The following is a 23,032-nucleotide window of genomic DNA, read 5'->3' on the forward strand; positions in this document are numbered from 1 at the left end:
CTCTTTTGGTTTAAGACAGGGTTTCATCATGCTGAAGAATTACCCATCTGATTTGTATGGGTGACTTCTTTTTTTTTTTTTTTTTTTTCTCCCCGACCGCGCCTGCGCGACCTGTCTGGGTGACTTCTTAAGGATGGGTGTTGCACGTCATCAGATGTCATTTTAGCATCCATTTAGATTCAGATGTTGGTGTTATACTTAGTCTTATGATATGGAAACAGATTACCTGTTAGTAATTCCTCAATTCCTGGGATAGATAATTTTTGGTGGTTGTGGGCGACTATTTAGATTCCTAATTAAATTTGGTTTGCTAACATTACATTTAGAATTTTTCATCTCTAAATTTAAGTGAGATAATTTTACGGTTCTCTTTATATACTATCTTTTCCTGATTTTGCTATCAGGTTTATGTTAGCTTTGTCAAGTGAATTAATGACTTTTAACTTTCTTCTCTAACAGTTTATATAGTGTGGCAATACACTGTCTTTAAAGGTTTGAAAGAGCTCACTTGCTAAACAGTTGGAGGCTGACGCTTTTAAAAATGGGTAGTTCTGTGAGAACTTTAAAAAATTCTTCCATGGGTATTGGCGTTTCTCAGGTTTCTGATTTTTTGAGTCAATTTTCGGAAGTTAAACATTTCCAACAAAATCAGTTTCATCACATTGAAAGATTATAGCTCAGTTATCTGTAGTTTTCTTGATGGTGTTACTTCCTCATACATTTGTTTCCTTACGTATTTCTTTCCTTGTTTCTATTTTAAGTTGCTTTTCCCTTTTATTCTTGATTAGACCTGCCAGGACATGCTTTGTTTTGTGCTTCCCTCTGCCCTTTCCCCAAAGAACCAGAATTAATTACTTCCTTCTTTGCGCTTTAATGGCACTTTGCTTATGTTAGGATTCTGTCTTTTTACCCATCTGCTTTGCTGATAGATCGGGAGCTCCTCAAGGGCAGCTGCTGAGTCTCTGCTGTCTGTACCGTAGTTATTTCATCTACCTACCTGGCACCTGATACACACCTGATTCTTTACTTTTTGCCTCTTTACCCATGACTCTCATCCACCATCTGGTACTGTAGTTACAGGGAGGTTTTCATGGATTGCCATCTGTGCTATGGATGTTTCATGGACCTTAGAGGCTTTATGGAGAGGAAGATGCTTATGTGTTTGGGTTCATCCCAAAGGGTAGCCCCTGGATAAGCCTCCAAGTTGAGGTAGTATTATAATTATGGGATATATGGGGAACCCCAGAAAGTGGCTTGGATGGCCTCAGGTGGTTCCTGGCTGCAGAGATGGAAGCAGAGTTTAGACAACATCAGTGTGGGTGATGTCACATGTGAGGGATGGCTTAGGTCTTCTCAGGGCTTCATGCTCAAACCTCAGGCTATACTTGGAGGTGCTATGACATGCCCTTTGCCTCAGTGGAGAGCCTCACCCTGTGTATTGGTAAAGGTCAGTCTGGCTCAGTTTAATTTGAAATTCTCTTCGTGTCTCCTGATTTAGATCGATATCAAGCCAATCCTTTAATTTACTGATGTCTTTCTCTGATGTCAGCTGAATGACTTTTGGTATATGTGACCATGAGGAAATTGTCATTTTTCAGCAGGGGTGGAATGAGGGAGGAGAAGTGCCACAATTCCTATGGCATCCTGTGAAATCAATTTAGAATTTTGATGGCATCCTTGTACCCTTTCCTTTGAGCTAGGAGATTTTCTGCGTAGGGTGGAGAGTAATGAGGAAGGAGTTTGCTGCCCCTAAAGAGGTCCTTAAGCCTCAGAGTCTTTGTCGAGGGGCAGCATGAGCACCAGGGCAGACATGTGACCAGGTCTGCATCTGGAAACCTGCAAGGGGTTTGCCACTGTCATTTGGTTATAGAAAGTGTTTAGTGGTGATCTGGTTTGACATATTTTTGGTAAACTTCATCTCCCAAATCACAATACTAGGACTCTTTTATCTACAAAGATGACCTGAGCTGTTTTCCAGAAGGAACTGAGCTGGGAAAACATTCCAGGAGAAATGCCTTCCATAGGTTTGCTGAGGGTGTTTCTGTTGGATGAGCTAGTGTTCCATTTAGGGCCCAGAAACACCAACCTTCACACTGAAGAAGCATATCTGTGCTCCTGATGGGGAAAAATGTCAAATGTCATTATAAGGGGAATCTTTTTCTTTAAATAGTTGATTCAGAAATGTTGGAAGTTTTATTTGAAGACCTTGTCTACATTTTTACATTTTCCTTGGGGGCATGGAAACTAATATCTTTCTCTGGGTTGCTTTTTAAATTTATATTTAATGTCTTATTTGGGTCTCAAATGGAGTAAGTGGGGTTATACTTAACTTTTCTTCCTATGCATTTTACTCAAAGTAGCCTCTTGGGCAGCACTTCTGTCCCAAGAGTTGGTTAACATCTCCTTATGTTAGGACCAATCAGCGATCTCCCTACCTACCAGTATTCCTAGCTAGTATGCACTGCAGCCTCTACTGACCTCTTGGTACTGGGATGACTGCTTTGTCTTTCTCTTCCTCTTATTGCTTTAGGGATCCTATACGGGGATGTGTTTTCTGTCTCCTTAGAGTCTGACAGTGCCTGGCACACAGTAGGTATTCATTAAAACAGGTAGAATTAGGTTGACATTTCAAGAATCTTAGGGGAGTTCTGACTAGTTTGGGTGCTCAACTTAGCAAGGAGATGAAGTGCCTTTTCAAGGATGCACCTCAGTGATTCCTCAAACGATCAGGCTGTTTATTTTAAGATTCAGAAAGTAAAGTGTTCATTTGGCAGACCATGTCTTTGACAATCTGATGTTACCCATTTCTGTTGACTTTCCCCCAGAGTCCCAGATTTGGGGGGCTGTTCCTGCTCAGGAGGCAGTGAGGTTGCTGGCAAGTCCCCTGGGCCATGGAGAGGATGTGTGCTCGTGTAGGCACTGCCCAGCTGGGTTACAACTTGTTTACTGCTGTTGGTTTTTTAGGGATGAGGTAATCTTAGCTCAGCTTAGTTTAATACACAACAGTTTCATTTGTGGAGGAAATTGTTGTCTATTGAAGTTTTTAGGATGTTAGGGACGTTATGAATTGCAATCAAGTGGGTATCCTCTTATATAGGTGCATCTGACATGCCAATTTCACAAGCCCATCTCATCAGTCACAGTTGAATGGCAAGGTTTATTGTTTAAATTTTGTGTGTGTGTGTGTGTGTGCGTGTGCATAAAGTAAGGAAAAGAAGCCTTTATATAGAAACCAAATGGTTTTGGAGGCCAAGAAATGGCATGAAGGCCTTGATATTTTGGAATCTGGACATAATTCCCATTTCTTCTTTTTTACTTCTGATCTTGTGGACTTGGAGACAGCTGTTTAATCAAACTATTCATTGAAAATACTGAGATGTGATGAAATGCTAGTGTTGTGACCACTGGTGTGGATCCTTGGGACCAGTCCTGAGGGTGATGAGGCTACCCTGAGCAGCATTTTTACCAACTTGGCCTCTGAGCTGGAACCACGTGCTTTGTTCACTCTTGGTCGGCGTGCTGCCCATTCCTTAGCCAGTTGTTAAATCACTTTAGATGTGTTGACAACCTCAGAAAGTCATAACTTAGGAAAAAAAGTTCAAATTTGAAGAAAAAGGTAAGGGAATGATCTCCTAGTGAGACAACTTCTGCCTAAAAAATAAAAGCTTTGAAGACATAAATTCTGTGTTATAAACAACTTGTAATTTTGATCGTTTTCCATTGTAACTCCAACAGCCTCTATGATAGATCTTAAATATGTTTATCACAGCTGGAAAAATGCTTTATTGTCATCCTTGTTTACCATAATATACCACCTACTCTGGTTGTATCTACTGTAGTGCTGCTTTTTTGTTTTATGTTTTTTAAACGGGGGAGAGGGGGTTGCAGATGAACATAAATGGTACCTAGAAATTTGAACAGGAAAAAAAAGATGTATTCAACCAGTGTTCTTTCCAGGTTATAGCTAGACATCAGCTGGCAGCCTCCAAGCTGTGGTTTATTGAATAATACTTAATACTTAGCACAGCCCTCAGTGAAGATCTTTTTATGGCCTTTTCTGAATGTTTTACAAACATAACTAAAGCTTATCCAGATGAGAGTAGGGAGCTTTCTTTTTTAAAGGGAGCAAAATTTGGCCTTTGGGATGCTATAGTTTATAGAGAGTAGAAAGACAATTGTGGCCAGGGAGAGACCCTCTGTGTTCTGAGAAACCTTGCATAGGGTTTGGCCTCAATAAATCTGGGCTTGTAATTCACCCAGCATTGATATTTAGTGATTTTTTGGGGTAAATTATGGAGTCCCTCTGAGCATCAGGATATTTGGGAAAACTCGTGAGGAATTGGGCCCCATACTATATGCTCCACATGTACATTTCTTCTTCGTCCTTTTATCCTCCAAACCAGAGATTGTCCCTGCATTGATTCTACATAGCTTTAATTTTGCCCTGCTATTCTGCACGTAATTGGGTGCCATTTGTTAACAGAATTTGGAAATTGCAAATTCATTTTAATAATATCTTAGGCCAAGTGTAATGAGGAAAGTCAGTTATATGGTCCCAAATCATATTACAAAGCTAAAAGGAAACCCAGTTTAGATTATTTTATCTATTTCTTTGCCATCCCATCCAATGTATAGTGGAGGATCAAGTTTCACTAGATTGAAAAATCCAAAGATTAGTTCCTAGCATTTCAGAATTCCATTAACTTTGTAGTTGGAGCTACTGACTTTTAAAAAGAATGATGCTGTGTTTGGATTCATAGTCAGCATCACTGTGGTTTCTGGGAACTGAATGGAAATGGTGGATGGTGAGAACGAGAGCCCTGCAGTGGTATGTTGTGTTCCTCAGATCCCTGGAACTGCCCACTATGGGTCCTCACTGGGGCTGCAACTTACAAGAGCACAGACCCTAACTTCCAGCTTGAGTTGGTTGGCGCAGGGGGTTCAGAAGTATGGGGCACCAGCTTTGCTGGGGCTTTGCATCCTCAGCTTCCTGCATTTTTCTTCTCCTGCCTACCCTGCTGGGAAATCTCTTTCTCTTCCTCCTTTTTTTTTTTTTTTTTTTTAAGATTTTATTTATTTATGCATGAGAGACACACACAGAGAGAGGCACAGGCCGAGGGAGAAGCAGGCTCCATGCAAGGAGCCTGACATGGGACTCGATCCTGGGACTCCAGGATCCTACCCCTGGCTGAAGGCGGCGCTAAACTGCTGCGCCACTGAGGCTGCCCGCTGCGCCACCCGGGCTGCCCTCTTCCTCTTCCAGCTCTTTGCTCTTTGGCATCTTCCCAGGGGCTCAGACATAGCCTCTCTTCTGGGCCTGCCACTGGAGGCAGCCCTAACTGCTTTAGTCTATGTGTGTATTTGCTGATTGCCTGCCTGAGTTCTCTGTGAGATGCCTTTTGAGAGCTGAGCCCCCAAGTGGTACCCCTAAATGCCATTGAAGATGGGAGAAGGGCGTGCAAAAGACCAGCATGCTCCTGGTGTTACGGGTCTGGTTCAGGGCTGGCAACAGGTTCTATTTCCTGCACCCCATGCAGCCTCATCACTGAGCCTTTGGGCTGTAGCCTATTTGGATGGTAGAGCAGCAATCAGTGCCCGAAACTACTTTGAACTTTGCCTAGAACAGACAGGAGCAAATGAGGGCACTTTTCCCCAACCCCCAATTTTAGTTGTGCACATAATGTAAAATTTACATATACATAACAAAATATGCATAAAATTGACCATATTAACCATTTTTAAGTGTAACCATTTTTAAGAGACGTTCAATACATTCACACTCTCGTGTAACCATCACTACCATTTATTTCTAGAACTCTTTTAATATTGCAAAACTGAAACTGTCCCAGTTTAACAAACACTGACTCCCCATTTCTGCACCATTTCCTGCCCCCCCTTTTTGGTAATCACCATTCGACCTTCAGCCTCTGAATTTGAATACTCTAGGTACCTAATACAACTGGGACCAAACTCTATTTGTCCTTTTGTGTCTGGCTTGTTCACTTACATAATGTTTAATGTTTTCAAGGCTCATCCACATTGTCGCAGGTGTCAGAACTGCCTTTCTTTTTTTAAGGCTGCATAATATTCCATTTTTGGTAAAAAAAAAATGACACTTGTATATGTATTCATTTGTCAGCAGGCACAGGGGTTGCTTCCACTGTTTGGCTATTGTGAATAATGTTGGTGTAAACATGGGTGTGCAAATACCTGTTTGAGTCCCCGCTTTCAGTTTTTTGGGTATATACCCAGAAGGGGAATTGCTGGATCACGCGGTAATTCTATATTTAATTTTTGAGGAACCACAATACTGTTTTCTACAATTGCTGCACTGTTTTTACATTCCCACCAGCATTGCACAAGGTTTTCCAGCTTCTCCACATACTTGTCAACATTTGCTGTTTTGTCTGTTGGTTGATTGGTAGTAGCCACCCTAATGGATATGAGATGGGATCTTATTTTTGATTGAGGGCACTTTAAAGTTTCAGCCAATTTTAATGAAGTGTTTGAACACTTCATGGGCACACACAGATTTAAAACCTGAGGGTTCTTGGCAGAGGAAAGGAGAGAAGTGTATGAATGACTGTTAGTAGCTGATTTTGTACTGGTCATTCATTTGCCAGATGTTTTCAGCACCTGCTCTTCCTCAGGCCTGTGCTAGGGAGAGAGAAAACAAATGCAGTGTAGTCCTTGCTGCCCAGGGGCTCACAGTCTAGTAGGCTAGTTAGTGAGTGCCCAGGCACAAGGGGGAGATGAGTGCAGCCAGGGGCCTGTGGCAGAGCAGAGAGTAGAGGGTTGAGCTGGCACTAAGGTGAATTTTTTAAAAAATATTTATTAGAGAGAGAGAGAGAGAGAGAGAGAGAGAGAGAGAGAACATGGGGGGAGGGGCAGAGGGTGAGGGAGAGAGAGAGAATCTTAGGCAGACCCCATGCTGAGCAGAGAGCCCAATGCAGGGCTCAGCCTCACAACCTTGAGATCATGACCTGAGCCAAAATCAAGAGTCAGGTGTTTAACCGCCTGAGCCACCCAGGTGCCCCTGTGCTGCATATTTTTAGAAACAGCTCTGCTTCATAGCATGAGACTAGGGCTTCATTTCCATACTGCTGCCAACTAGTTGGGAAATTGGGGAAATCCACTGAATCTCTTTAGAGCTCTGTTTGTTCATCTGTAAAATGGATATTATAAAGGTATAAGGCTCAAGAGTTCTTGGTTAGAGATCTGTGACTCAGGAGACCTGCAGATGGAATTCAGAAGACCTCTTGAAATTTCGTGCAAACTCTTTGTAAGTATAGTTCTTTGGAGAAAGGGCCCAGCTTTTATCAGACTTTCTGAGAGATGCAGGACTGGAAAAAAACATGATTGATCTCAGAAGCTCCCCTCCCCCCCCTTTCCATTCATCAGTATCCACATCTGGATAGCCCCTCCCTGGCCCTTCAGGTCTTCTCTCCCTCCTCTGAGTGGTGGGTGGTGACTTGGGCCTGCCCGGAGGTTCAAATCAAGTAAGCAGAAGCTTAGCCAGGGTTGGTGAAATTAAATCACTCTGAGAAAAATCGATGTTAGTGAAATTAAGTCACTTGATCTTAAGAGCAACATAGAAGATTTTTTCCATAGTCATTGTGCTATTTCCTCCCTCTAGGTATCTTACAGTTCTTTCTGTTGGCTTGTTTCTCATGTTCTTTGTGAGGAGAAGCAGCTTTGGGCACCTATAGACATCCCAGTTGGGGAACCAGAGGTTCATCATAGGTTTGATTAATCAGAAAATATCAATCCAAAGTATTACAGTCTCCTTACTGTTGGAGGAGACCTTGCCTAGTTTAAAAATGATTCAGAAGGCACGTTAGAATCTTGCCATACTTTTCTGCCATTGTGGGTATCAGTTACTACGTTCCTGTAGCTCTGCCAGGATGCTGCAGGGGAGGGCAGCATCCGTGCCCTACAGAGCCATCTTGGATGTAGAGATTCTGTTGCCAGCGGCCCAGCTAATGTGTGAGTGAGGACGGGACCCCCTCTTAGGGTGCTGTGGGCAGGGCTTCCGTGTTATGGCCCTGGAAGCAGGATGATAAAATGTTTGTTAGCTACTTTGGGACTGGTTTAAGGCCAAGGAGATGGAACACAGGAGGAATGGACTACAGAGCATTTATTGTCATTTTAATGATGATTATAATATAAAAAGGCATGCTTTTGGTAAGGCACTTAACCAGAAGGTAAGGTGCAAACCCACCGAGCCCCCTCCTCTCTTCTCTCTTCAGCTTCTTCTTTCTTCCATTCTGCTTCCTACAGGTAAGCTCTGCAGATACTCGCCACGCATAGCAAAATGTCGTGTCCTCAGTCTCTTTAAAACAGAAGTGTACAACTTGTATTTTTTTGATGTAATGTATCTTGGATATCTTCCTGTAGCAGAATAATCTACTTTGTTTTTAAAACGGCTTTGGGTGTACAAGTAATACATGGATATATGCTCCATGTAAAAATGAAAATGACACATCACAGCATAGAAGGTGGCAGCTGTAACCTATCCTCTCCCAGCCCCCCAGAGGCAGCCACCCCTTATAGCTCAGTGAGTAGCCTCAGGTGTTTTCTCCTGTGTGTGTGTGTATATATACCCCTGTATAACCTGGGGAGGGGGTTGGCAGGTGAGGAGGGAAAGTAGCCACAGAGCAATATAGATAGTTGTGGGTTTTTTTTTTAATTTTGTATTTTTTTTGAGGAGGGGGCAGAGGGAGAGGGGGAGACAATCCCAAGCAGACTCCCCACCCATTGCAGAGCCCTATGTGGCGCTCCATCTCACCAACCTTACATCATAACCTGAGCTGAAATTAAGAGTCAGACGCTTAATAGATTGAGCCGTCCAAGTGCCCCTAAAAACAAACATAAATACAGTCCCTATTGTCCTGAGTCTGTCTCTTTTATTTTATTTTATTTTTTTTATTTTTATTTTTTTTTGTCTCTTTTAATAGAACTCTTTTCTATTAGAATAGTTTTAGATTTACAGAAAAGCTACCCCGATAGTACAGAGTGCCCACATGTCCCTTCACAGCTTCCCCTCTAACACCTGGCATGGCCATGATACATTTGCCACAACTAGGGGGAATGTCCCTACATTTCTGTTTATTACCTACATTGAATACCTGATTTGAATCTCACCAGGTTTTGCCCAATAATTCTCCTGTTTCCCAGCATCCCAGACAGGGTCCTGCATTACATTTAGTCTCTGGGTCTCTGTTACACCCTCTGGTCTGTTACGGTTTATCAGACTTTCCTCATCCTTGGTGGCTGTGAGAGTTTTGAGGAGCACTGGTCAGGTGTATGTAGAGTGTCCCTTCATTTGGGTTTGTTTAATGGCTTTCCTATGGTTAGACTGGGATCATGGGTTTGGGGTGGGAAGACCCTGGAAATAAAGTGCTTTTCTATCATAGCCCATCCAGGGAACACCCTGTCAGCGTGACTGATCCCCAGTGATGTTAACTATGACTACCTGGCTGATGTAGTGTTCACTGGGTTTCTCTACTTGAAAGGGCTTTTAAAAAATCAGCTGTGGGGCACCTGGGTGGCTCAGTGATTGAGCATCTGCTTTTGGCTCAGGTCATGATCCCGGGGTCTGGGAATGGAGTCCCACACAGGGCTCCTTGCAGGGAGCCTGCTTCTCCTTCTGTCTAGGTCTCTGCTTCTCTATGTCTCTCATGAATAAATAAATAATATCTTCCCCCAAAATCAGCTGCATATTGATACTCTCTGTTCTTTTCAGCTGTTCTATATTGAGCACTGTAAGGAGCCCTTGGTAGTTTCTGTGAAAGATGGGCATTTAGGTTGTTTCTCAGTTTTTGATTTTATGAATAAGATTCTAGAGAATACGTTTTGTCTGTTTGCCCCAGCTGTGTGAGGGAATGGGTCCCTAGAAGCAAGTGGTTGGGTCCCAGGTTTTGGGAATTCCAATATTTGTGATGATGTTGCCTTCCCAGAATGGCTGTAAATGTGCCGTTTATACATTGCCTTGTGTCCACTCAAGCTTGGTGTTATTAGATTCTCAATTTTTTGTTAATCTGATAAACTAAAATGTTTTAGTTCACACTTCTCTAATCACGAAAAGTGTGTTTATGATGCCCTGGAAACTTTAATGTAGATGAGCGCAAGAACTGGACTCTCCAGTAACATTTGATAAACATCTATTTAGTGCTAGACCCTAATAGAAAAAAAAGTATTGGGATCTAGTCTCAAGGAATCAGACCCTTCATTAAAAAATTTTTTTCCACAACCTCTACCTAATATATTCTCCTTGGTCATAGGCCAAATAAGTTAAAACGTAAAAATAGGTTTTAAATGTGGAAAGCACTCGATACATACTCTCCAGGTTGTTAATTTTCCATTTTATACAGTGGTGAGAGTTGCTGTCTTGATGGTATGTGGAGGCTGTTAGGGAAGGGAGAAATACATCTTGCTCTGGAGTACTAGGGGATGCTGCATAACGTGAGCCTGGGTGGGATACAGGAGTAGTCAAGCCACAGGGTCCTCAGTCTCCAGGGTCATTGCATTTTACCAGGGCTTTGGCTTATGTCTCATTTGTCCAGGCATTGCCTTCCATAGTGAGCATGGAGGGGCAGGTGGAGCATGTGTAAGCCCACTCCCTTGCCTCTAATCCTCTTTCTTAATCCCACGTGAACACCCATTTCTCAATTCCCTTTGATCTGCTGTTCCCCAGTGATGCTGTGACTGAGAGACCCACAAGGCTGGGTCTGGAATGAGCAGAAGGCATCAACGGCATGAGGTGGTGTTGGCCATGGGCAGGTGAGCATTAACCCTACCTGCAGATGGTGTCACCTGCGTGTGGGGGAACAGGATTTATTGCTCTATGGTGGGGATGCAAGGCTTTTGTTTAGATTTTTTTTTTTCCTTTGAAAACAACTCCATTTGAATCATGTACCTTGAGCGTGGTTCCTTGGCAGGTCCTGGGGAAGGCTGGTCTGCAGATTCTGAGCATGGCTGCTGTCCAGCAGCCCCCGCCTCCAGCTGCACAACCCAGAGGATGCTGCTGACTTGGTCACTGGTGCCCCGTGGGCAATGGTGTCCCCAGTGCACTGACCACAGAGGCTGGCCTTGTCAGAGTGCCCATAAGTGGGGCTGGCTCCACCTCCCCAGGACTTGTTTATTTCCTGGTAGAATGATCATCTGTTTTCTGCACTTCCCTGCTGTCTAGGGTAGAAACCTTAAAGGCTGCACCCTGCCTTATCCTAAAGATAAGGGAAAATGGGAGAAACTGTGGCCTCTCTCAAAGCTCCAGTGGTGGGGTTCCTCCACTTCACCTGTCTTTCTGGCTATTATCTGTTATCCAGTAGCACGGAGTACTGGCATTTACCCTATTGCACTTAATTGCCATGCTTTTATTTAATTTTGTAAACTAAAATGTATCCTTGTTCTTGTCTACATATATGTACCATGCTACTGCCTTTTTAGCAGATTAACACAGTAACATGCTGGGGTGCAAAGAGTGCAGGGAAAGGGAATTGGAGGAGTATCAGAGGGGTGACCCCACTGCCTCTTTTGTTCATGGGTACCCATGTCATGCCAGGCACATTCATTCTCTATGACAGTCTATCGAGTGGGCATGCGTGTCACCCCTTTACTAATGAGAATGAGCCTTGGGCAGTCTCTAGGGGCCTGGCTGTACCACTGTGTGGCTTTGCAAACACCTGCCACCTTCTTGAGGTGAGTGGTAATGGCAGGATGGCTTTGCCCCCTTCCCTTGGGGGCTCCACCTGCAGGGTCCTGGCCCCAGCACCCCTGAACCCACTTGAATGGAAGGCCTGGGTGAGAGGGGATGCAAGATGCTGGTGGAGGGAAATTTCGTCCCTCATATCTCACTAAGTGGTTTGAATGTAAGAGTTGCTCCTGCTTGTCCAAGTTTTGCATATAGTTGAGAGTTACATTGTTTTGCAGCCTGAACCTGCAAAGGAAAAAAAGAGCTTCTCCATTGCTGTAGAAGAACATAGAGATTTTTTCTGTTGGCTGGTAGCTCTATTAACATTAGAGCATCTGTGTGATCTGAATTTCATCATCAAATGAACGTGTATGCTGAGGTTGAGGGGGGCTGACTTCTCTGTGACTTGTGGAGGAAAGTTTGACCTAAGTAGAATTGTTATAAAGAGCGAGGTATAGAAGGAAAACTATTTGAGAGTCGCGATAAAGGTGGGTTGATGATTTCATGGGAAGGCAGGGAGCAATGAGGGGCAGTTGTCTGATGGAGTTGAAATCCTGTGTTCCAGATTTGCGAGCTCCGTCTCCATCCACCAAGGAAAACATCACATATACAGAAAGATTTCTTGTAGTTGGGTGAGATTGTGTTTTCTGTCTGTTTTTTTTCCTGGTGGTTTGTGAACAACAACAAAGGAAGAATTTGACATTCTGTAGTGGAGTTAGCTTATGGCAATAGTATATGCTTTTCAGTGGAACTCGAGGTAAAAAATGAGAACCCCCTTAGTCACTTTCTTGTCCCTTTATGTGTGGGTGGAGATATCTGTAAGGTTCTTTACAGGTTTCCTTTGTTGTTTTCCTGTGACAAGTCAGGGCTTCAGGCTTGACTGAGTGTCTACCCTGAGAGCCTTTAAAAGGGGTGCCTAACATGTACGTGGAGAGGGGTTCTCGCACATATGCATCTGGCGGTAGCATCTTTGCCACCTTGCAGTGCATCTGAAGAGGAATTCTCTGCTCCAGGATGGTAGGAGGAAATCAAGATTTAAGCCTCGGCTCTGCACCCCCCCCCCATAGCAGAGTGGCCCCTGTGGGTTATTTGGGTGTTTAGTCTCTGTTCTCAGTTGTAAATGAAGCGAAAGACACAGCTACAGAGTTATCAGTAGTAAATACAATCAAGCTTAGAAGAGCGCCACAGAAATTATTACCTCTCTAGGCAGTCCTGCCTGTCTTCACATAATCCTACTGTGTGTTCTCATATGGAGCCCACATCTCTACCAACCGACTGCACTGTTGGTCTGAGTTTTGTGTTCCCCTCCCCCATCAGGGTCATGTAGGACCCTACAGCCATTCCCCATGAAAGGGATTTCTGGTCCTTATTCCTTTCTGGCTGTCACATGGATGCTCTCCCATTTGGTCTCTCATCTCTTTTAACTATGGATACAGAAACCCAGTTTGAGGAAGTCTCCTCTGGTCCCTTACCCTACTAAGTCTCCCTTAGTATACAGTCTAAGACCACCTGACTTTTTTTTTTTTTTTTTTTTTTGGCATCCACAACTCCCCATCATCACATGCAGAAATTATATCCAATTAAATCTCCTGAGTCTTTTTCACACCTCCTACATTTGTGCGTTTCTTTTTTTTGCACCCAAGTGTCCAAATAACATTATTTCCTCTCAATTGCAATTCCAATCTGTTGATCTTTTTAGCTCTTGACTCTGTCATCCAATGTATTTGCCATCTCTCCTAGAAACTTGGCATCCTTGAATTAGATAAACATTTTATCTCTGCTGTCATTCAAGTAATTGATAAAAATGTTGAAACATATAGGACTCAGAAAGAGCCCTGTGGCCTTCCACTGGAGACCTTCCTTGGGCCATTCATTAATCAGCATATCCGAGGGTGAATAGCGCATTTACCTGGCTTGTCAAATGTTGCTCAACAAGGATGTGATGATATTTTAACGAGGCACACTATAGATAAAGTCGTGTCCCTACAATCTACCATTTAAAAAAAATCCTTATGCTAAGAAGAAAAAAAATCCAATTAAGGCTTATGACCCTGGCTTTGCTCTGCAGCAGTTTCTTTTATTCTGTCTTTGGTTGATAATACTACTGGAGTACAGTGGCAAATATTACTACCTGGTTGCTTGGGTATTGGGCTGTTAGCTAGAATAGAGTGGGATTGAGTGAGGGATGTTTGATCTTTTTGGGGAGGTTTGGGAGGGCACTGGTACAGGACACCCTCTCTTGCCAGGACACTGAGAGTGGTTTCCGTGGGCTGCTATCCAGGCTGGTGGATGGATGCCCACATGGCACAAATGGAGAAATCCCAAATGCAGAGAGTACCTGGTCTTGGTAAAAATTGTAGCATGCCTCATTGAAGGAGTCAGGGATGCACTGGCTTCCAGATGCTTGGATAAGCATAGCATGGAAGAAATACCTCTCTGGAGGTGTTAGAGCAGAATAATAAATGCAGATGTGGAAGATACAAAGGCCTTTGCAAGAGTGGGAGTGATGACCTAAAGGATGGCAGGAGATTGTGTATGTTGGAGGGTGGAGGGGTTGACAGGCTGGAGTGTGATTCCCCTTGTCATGCTTCCTCTGACACATCTTACAAGGCAAGAGCTGCATGGAGCTACAGATGGATCTGGCCATAAGACACAACTTGCCAACACCCAAGGCTTGAAAATTGATGAAATAGAGTGAGAAGAATTCTGTCCTTGAGTCATATCAGATAGTGAGGGTCAGCCACAGGCTAGTTTGTGGAGGCAGTGAATGCATGTGGGGTTTTAGCTTCTGCTCACTCTCTAGGGAGGTGCATGCAGGCACCCAACTGTGTGACCACTTACACCTGCCTCGGGTGCTCGGAGCCCTTTTCCTGGGGGAGTCTGTGTGGGACTCTTACTGAGGCCCTCTGTGCCCCAAGGTCTCTGGCCATGCTGGGTGCAGCCCCACAGCCATGCCTGGCCTGGTGGCATAGTTCTAGATGCCCAGCCTGTCGGTGAGCCTGCTTTCCTTCCCACTGGGCTCTCCTTGGTCCTTGGTGGTAGATGGGCTGCACAGCCTGTCTTAAGCTGTCCTTTTACACTTGTGTGACCCACATGAGGGGTGGAATAAAATGCAGTGAAAGTTTTCCCTTATACTTCAAAAAAAGTGTGGTAAAAATACGTGTAACATAAAATTTACCATTTTAACCATTTTTAAGTATACAGTCATGCTAAGACATTGACACTGTTGTATAGTGCGTCTCCAGAACTCTCTTCATGTTGAGAAAATGAAGCCCTGCACCCATTAAACAATGACTTTCCCCTTCCCTCCCCACACAGCAGGCACTGTGCTACTTTCCATCTCTATGACTTTGACTACTGTAGGTACTGGACTCATACAGTATTTGTACTTCTGTGATTGGCTGATTTCACTCAGCAAGAGGTCTTCAAGGTTCACTCATGTTGTAGCAGATGTCAGAATTTCCTTCCTTTTTAAGGCTGAATAATATTCCATTGTATGAATAGACCACATGTTGTGTATCCATTGGTTCATCAGTGGACACTTGAGTTGCTTCCTCCTTTCAGCTACCGGAAATAATGCCGCTATGGACATGGGTGTGCAATCCTATTTTTGTTTGGCTCCTGACCACTGCCAGGATGGCCATTCTCAAACTCCTTATATTTATAATATTCATGCTCAGACTCCCCCAAGGTCTTTCCATTGCTTTGTGAGTGCTGAGGTGATGCAACCAATTGAGATTTTCCCCTGGGCCTCTCTCTCTCTCTCTCTCTCTCTCTCTCTTTTTTAAGATTTATTTTTCCATTTATTTATGAGAGACACAGAGAGAGGGGCAAAGACATAGGTGGAGGGAGAAGCAGACTCCCAGGGGGGAGCCCAATGTGGGACTCCATCCCAGGACCCTAGGACCTTGCCCTGAACTGAAGGCAGACGCTCAACCACTGAGCCATCCAGGCATCCCTTCCCCTTGGCTTTTTTAGTGCCTCCTGTTGCAGGCTTCTCTTTGCCTTCCTCTGGAATGCCTCGCTTCTCTTCCTGCTTTCTCCAGACCTCTCCCTCCTCTTTCTTCTCCACTGCTTAAATCCCTGCCATCCCTCCCCCAGATCCATGCTGTCCCCTCTGCCATCAGCAGCTCCTGCTGTGTGTTGTTTTGGTTAGGCTTGCTTGTCACAGGATAGCTCTCTCTGAGCAACAGAGAGCCAGTGTCCTGGCACGTTTTGTGTGATGGTTCTTTGTAGTAGGTATGAGTTGACTCATTGGACATGCAGTGGGGGGCATCTGAGTGTGCATCAGGTCCACGGTGCTGACTCTGTTAGGGTGGCTGCAGGTGAGCCTGGGAGTCTGCATGGGAGAACATGGAGTGCACTGATTTTAGGGCCCATCAGGACTGGCTGCTCCACGAAGGCAGGAATATGTTGATTTTGTTCACTGCTGACTTCCAAGCACCTGGAAAGTGCATACATATTGATACATGGTAGGTATTTTGTTGGAAGAATAGGTAAATGTAGTCCCAAACCTGCATCTAAATCATGGGGGAAGGTTACTGGGTAGGTCAGTGGTTACCATCTGCCTTTGGCTCAGGTTGTGATCCCAGGTCATGGGATGAAGTCCCCACGGGGAGCCTGCTTCTCCCTCTGCCCATGTCTCTGTCTCTGTGTGTCTCTCATTATTATATAAGTAAAATCTTTAAAATAAATAAATTTGGGGAAACAGGCACAGAGCAACGAAGGAGCTGACCTCAGGCCAGGTGGCAGGCAGTCTCTTCCCCTCTGACAAAGCCGCCAAATCAGCTAAAAAGCCTCCACGATTCAAGAGACTGACCTTTAACACTGTATCCATGAAGAAGTGCAGCCCAGTGCAGAGGGAGCAGATGAGTGGAATTTGTACACTGATAATCAGCTTGTTTAGATAACTGGCTAATTGAAAGAGTACAGGTCACTTGAGGTAACTGGAACATTATAAAATATTTTTGAAATGAGGATGTGAACTGGAATGATGTAACGTGTTCTATAAAAGCCTGTGAGATAGGATGGGGGCCACAGGGCTGACTTTTATTTGGAAGGTTAGCCTCGTTCTGAGCAGAAAATCCAAAGTCAAGGGAGGGGCAAACAGAAGGCAGAAGGAGCCCGTATTTTCCAGGTCAGGCTGCACCTTCTCTGCTTGCCTCCTCCTGGCTCCATAGCTCACCTCCCGGCACCCAGGGCCCCACAGCACCATCCGCTGGCTGTACAGATTCCCCATTTGGAGGTTCTGGGTACTGTCTGGCCTACACTTGTGTGCCTGGTGGTGGTGAAGAGATGCCCTCAACCCGAGGAGGCCTGGCAGTGAAACCTGATGCAGGCTTCCAAAGGGCCTGTGGGGGTGCTGAGTGGCTGGTAGTGGAGTAACCAAAGGAGCCTAGTTCATGAGTTTTGCTTCATCAGAAAGGCAACCAGCTACAGGTGCCTGGGTGGCTCCACCAGTGAAGTGTCTGCTTTCAGCTCAGGTCATGATCTCAGGGTCCTGGGATCGAGCCCCGCGTTGGGCTCCCTACTCAGTGGGAAGCCTGCTTCTCCCTCTCCTTACACTCTTACCCCCAAAAGGCAACCAGCCACTGGGACTGGGAATAGAAGTGCTTTTAAAATATAGGGACTTGGAATATTGGACTTTTGATATTTTAAGATCAGAAGGGAGTTTGGAGGGGTACCTGGGTGGCTCAGTAGTTGAGCGTCTGCCTTCAGCTCAGGGCATGATCTGGGTCCTGGGGTAGAGTCCTGCATCTCACTCCCTGCCTGGAGCCTGCTTCTCCCTCTGCCTATGTCTCTGCCTCTTTCTGTGTGTCTCTCGTGAATCAATCAATCGGTCTTTTTTTTTTTAAAAAAAAAAGGAGTTTGGAATCACCATCAGATCAGGCAAATTTGTTTTCATGAAGACCCAGGAAAATAAGTGTTGTTCCTCCATTTGAGCAAATACAGCTTTATTCTGCACCAGTCTGTGTGGTTCCAGATGCTTTATGTGATGGGGACACTGGGGCTTATGTTCCCTCCCATCTTTGAAGTATTTCCCAGTGAAGTTTCCATTTCTTCACTGGAGAGGCAGGATGTAAACATCTCAGCCCGCTTTGTGAATTCTTTGCCACATTGTAGCATACTCTGTTCATGGGCAGAGACTTCAGGGCTACATCTTATGTGTGAAAGGATTTTTAGATTATATTTATGTGTGTGATAAAGGTGGTTCTTCTGTGGGACAGTGAAGGATGATTTGCACATTGAAAAATACACTTAATTTTTAATTTCTGTTCTAAAAGTCACCTGTGCAATGCAGTCCCTTACATTCTTATGTCGGTCTGTAGCTACTGAATTTGTCAGGACTGCTTGCTGCATGTATAAAATACCAATGTACATATACAATGTAAACACATTCTCATTGACACATGAAGATAAAAAGGCATAACATGAATTGTGTCTGTTTACACTTACACAGAAAATTCTACTATAATAAACTCTGGAGTATCCATAGTGTTTGTTATCACAACACTGTCTTTCTCTCCCCTCCCCCCCCATTTCTGATTTTTTTGGTTCCTTGCAGTCTGGGGATGAGTGGGTGGAAAGAAACCCATGCCACCACCCCTCCTCTGAGCACACGGAGTAAGTGCTGAGACAATACGGGGTAGGGGCTGCAGATTCAGCAGCTGCAGGTGGACAGTGCTATGACCGCTCCATCTCTACCCCATTTTCCTCCTGCTTTGCTGTGTTTCGTGTAGTTTCTGTCTGTTGCTTGGGGGATTTTCTGATAGAGTGAAGATCAAATTAAGAAATACAAGTGCACAGCTTTTATGCATGCCACATTGCAAATATGAGTGTGTGGGGAAGGTAGTGACATATGAGGAGGGTTAGAGTATTACTTTCTAGGGCAGTGGTTCTCACTAGGTGGTACCCAGACCAGCAGGGTCAATATCACTGGGCACTTATTAGAAACGCAAATTCTTGGGTCCCTGCATCTGTGTGTTAACAAGCCCTCCAGGTGGGTCTGATAAACACCTCAGGATTTTGAAGGCCGTTCCACCAGCAAAACCAAATTGACCTTGAAAGGGCTCATCTTAGTCTGTTTCTAGCTTCTGCCCTGTTGTGGCTCTTGTTTCTCTCCCTGTCACATGGGCTGTACTCCTGAGGGCTCCTGGAACTGCCACCAGCCACCCCATGTGTGAACCTCTCCTTCTGCCCAGCATCCTGATCCCTGCCTTTGCTGGCAAGACCGTGCTCATTTTTCAGATCATCCTCAAGGATCCCCTCCTTTGAGATGGCTTCCTGACCTTCCCAGAGATGGGGAGTCATGGGCCCCCTTCTTTGTGGTCCCACAGCCCTGCTCATTGACCTATTAAAACTTTTACCTAGGACGCCTGGGTGGCTCAGTGGTTGAGTGTCTGCCTTAGCTCAGGACTTGACCCCGGAGTCCAAGGATTGAGTCTCGCATGGGGCTCTCCGCAGGGAGCCTGCTTCTCCCTCTGCCTGTGTCTCTGCCTCTCTCTGTGTGTCTCTCATGAATGAAAAAATAAAATCTTAAAAAAAAAAACAAAAAACAACTTTACCCTCATTTAATTTGCCACTGGCTAGAGAGGTGGTTGCTTTCTCCCCTAACAAAATTTAGTTACACACGAACCCTCTCCTAACCTCTTAAACCAGTGTGGCTTTCAGAGTCCAGAGTTTTTATGGTACTGACTTATTGGTTCCAAAGAATTCATTTTAAGGGACATAAAGAACTTGAATAGAGAGAGCCAATGCCTGGGGGGAGGAAAAAGAAAAGGTTTTATTATGTTGGACTTTTCCACCAAGAAGCAGAGATGACAACTGTTTGTCATTTTACTCATTATCTGCCTATAGATCTATAGTACAATGATGCTAATTATGCTTCCCAGTGTCTTTTATTTCCATCTATAAGCTGAGACTGTCCCATATTTTTTAAAGAAGAGTTGATCACAGTTAAAAACATTTTAATTAGGTAACTACCTCCGATCATCTTTAATGGAATTGGTGTCAGAAGGCTCATCAACAAATTTGTTCATTTCCCCCCTTTGTTGTGTGTTGTTAATATTTAGTTTGGGGCAACAAAACAGATGAATGTTTTTGATTAATGTTTAATTTATGTGGTAACATTGCCTAGAGCTCAGTGCTGGCCAGAGGAACACAAAAGCACTTCTCTGATCTTTAGGGCAGCTTCCATAGGGTAGGTTTGAACAGCCCATTTTGCAGGCATAAGAAGGGTATGTGCCCTCTTGAGGGCAGGAGCCCATAAATGGCACTTGGGACTCAGACCCAAGTCACCCCATTTTTCTTTTTCTAGGACACAAGATTGTGTTTAGCATAGAGTATATACCAAAGCTATCATTAAATCTCTTCTGTAACTCTTCCACATACTTAGATACATAGCTTTTCTCTTGGAGGTTTTTTTCCTCAGGCAAATGCCTGTTATTAACCCATCTCATATTAGCAGATTTATTTCTTAAATGTGTAGTTTGTTTGTGCCATTCATTTACATTGGAATTTATTGGGAGTGGTGTTTTTTCAACGGAAACACTTTATTTAAATTTTTGTTTTGGGGGAAGTGATTTCTACCCCTGAGGCCCTTTGCCTGCCTTCCTGCCTTCCTCCTGCCAAGGGGGCCTGGCTTGGGTACCAGGCCATCCTTGCTCCTCCCATCCTCATCCCTTCCTGTACCCACTGCTCCTGCATTGGCGGCCCTCCATCTGTTTCGGTTCTGCTGTTGCTGTTCACTGGCTTCGGGCCTGCTGCCCAGGGCTCCCTGTCCCTACCTTCCACTGTGTTCTTTCCCTCTGCTTCCTGTTTGCCTTCATTTCCATAAGCTTCCGTGATTCTTTAAGGGCCGGCCTGAGATCTCACATTCCAGTGCCTTTCCTAAAGTCAAGTTATTTGGATATCTGTTGTTTTGAAAAGGGAGAAAGAGTGTTTTGCAATTTCCTTTTAATCATCAGTGAGTAGTAGCAAGGGTGTGTCTCTCTTTCATGTGCTGTGTGGAGTATTTACTCCTTCACTGCTTGTATTATTTTATGGCACCAAGGAAGCATGTTGTGCGTTCTCTTTCCTGTTTGTGGCTTGTGGCTTTTGAACCCTGTGTTATCATTCCTGGTCCAGCTGGGTTTTCCTTTTTCTGTTCCTATCACAAAATACCCCAAAGGCCGACAGTATCACTAACAGCATCCAAAACAGCTGGTGGCTGGGTCCTGCCTTGCACTCTGTGGCTTGGGCTTGTCTTCTCTTCAGGAATAAGTGGTTAGTTTCTTCCCACTTTTTTTTTTTTTCTTCTCTTCTATAAATGTGGAACAAAGTATGCCGTGTGGAGGCAGCTTGAGAAATCCGTCCATTCTAGCTCTGTAGCGTGGCTTGTTAACTGAATGGTCTATGCAGGCTGCGGAATGGGAGGCAGAGTGAAGCTGATTCTTTCCTAGTGTTTTTGTTTTTTTTTCCCCTAAGATTTTATTTATTTGACAGAGCGAGCGAGCGTACAAATTGGGGGGAATGGCAGAGGGAGAAGGAGAAGCAGACTCCCTGCTGAGCAGGGAGCCCGAGATCATGACCTTAGTCAAAGGCAGATGTTTAACTGACTAAGCCACTCAGGCGCCCCCTTAAGTGTCTGTTTTGCTTAGACTATAAGAGTTTGGCTAACTTTGGTGATGAGTCTTCATGCTCCTTCACCGGGTGCTGAATTTTCTGGTCTGTGGGAAATGATAGCAAACAAATTGTTCCCTAACGCCTTATGATACAATCAAACACACATTGGGATGCAATAATAGATTGCATCCAAGTACTCCTCTATAAAAACTTGTGTTTATCATTTAAGAGTGAACTAATATACTAAATTTATAATGACATAGAATGATTAGAAAATTTTAGGCTGGGCACAGGAAAACATGAATAGTACAAAAGCAGGAAAGACTTCCACAATGAGTCATTGACCTGAAGCTATCATTGGGTGATATTTCTTGGTTTTGGGAGTACTCTGGTGGCAAATATCTGAGAGGTGCCTTGTTTTCTCCATTCCATTTTAGGTTCATTTTGGACCTCAGTCAGGCAGCACATCTTTACTGAAGCTGCTGTGTGCCTGGATGTTAGGCATGGGAGACAGGCAGAAAACAAATACAGAGCCTCTAATTTCAGTGAGGGCAACAGATAGTGATCGCTCAACTAAATACATCCTTTTATGTCCTGACACTTTTCACACATGAAAAGTGCTGTGGATATGGTAAAACAGGGAAATTAAGGGGGGGAGACAGTTGAGGAGGACTCTCAAAGCTCTGATGGGGTGATGTGAGAATGGAAAGCCACAGGACGAGATTGGGGGACCTCCATGTGACAGGGAAGCACCCCAGATAGCAGGGGATGAGGAGAGAAAGAGCTTGGTGGCCACCATGTGCTCAGCAAGAACATACTAGCAGGTGAAGTAGAAGTCAACAGGGATGAGCCCCTGTGGAGTGGTGCTCGCTCAGGGATGGGCTGGGGGACAGAGGCTGGACCATGGGGAAGGTGTTGCTGTAGATGAGGCTGGAGATGACAATGGGCTCAGGTCAGGGTCGGAGCAGTAGAGATAGCCAGATATGGTGAAATCCATTCATTTTGTATGTGAATTAATGGTGTGTGCACCAGACACCAAATACTGCTTCAGGTCGTGAGGGGATCATTGTGGGTGAGATAGAAAATAATTCCCCCTCCCTCTGGAGCCAATGTTCTAGGGGGAGAGATCAGAGGGAGAGACTCCAGGGTGAGAAGAAGGCCTGAGGAGGGCAAATGTGTACAAGGAGGATGGAAGTGAGTGGGGTGGTTAAGGAACAGTGACTTGAAGAAGTGGGGCGTTGGGGTGGGAAGAACACCCCAGCTTCCCACAGGCTTGGGAGCTGGAGCCAAGAGAACTGTTTTTTCAGCTTTTCTGATATATTATTGGCATTAACATATGTCAGTTTAAGGTGTACAATGTGATGATTAGACACACGTATACATTGCAAAATGATTACCATGAAAAAATTAACACCTCCATCTTCTTACATAAATGTAATGCGTGTGGAGATAACATTTAAGATCTCCTCCTCTAGTGACTTCCAAGAATACAGCATTGTCAGTTCTAGTCACCACACTGTACCTTAGATCCCCAGATCTTAGTTATCTTAGAGGTAGGAGTTTCTACCCTTTGACCAACACCTCTACGTTTCCCCCACCTCCCAGCCCCTGACAGCTACCATTCTAACTCCATTTCTATGCATTTGGCTTTTTTAGATTCTAGGTATAAGTGAGAACATAAAGTATGTATCTCTTTGTCTGACATTGCAGTTAGCATAAAGCCCAAGAGGACTGTGT

General features: G+C 44.4%; 1 protein-coding gene across 5 annotated transcripts in view; it reads left to right on the forward strand.

Moving 5' to 3' along the window:
• IGF1R (insulin like growth factor 1 receptor) overlaps nucleotides 1-23,032 on the forward strand; it is a 302,878-nt gene that overhangs the window by 27,435 nt on the left and 252,411 nt on the right. Inside the window, exon 1 of one of the 5 annotated variants that reach the window (XM_072797454.1) lies at nucleotides 10,702-10,782. The exons of the other annotated variants lie outside the window; for them this stretch is intronic. Coding sequence (XP_072653555.1) covers nucleotides 10,758-10,782 — 25 coding nt within the window. The 5' untranslated portion in view covers nucleotides 10,702-10,757. Of the gene's footprint in view, nucleotides 1-10,701; nucleotides 10,783-23,032 lie in introns of those variants that run through there. 5 annotated transcript variants of the gene reach the window in all.

This window comes from Canis lupus, chromosome 2 (assembly GCF_048164855.1).
Source record: "Canis lupus baileyi chromosome 2, mCanLup2.hap1, whole genome shotgun sequence".
Taxonomy (NCBI): domain Eukaryota; kingdom Metazoa; phylum Chordata; class Mammalia; order Carnivora; family Canidae; genus Canis; species Canis lupus.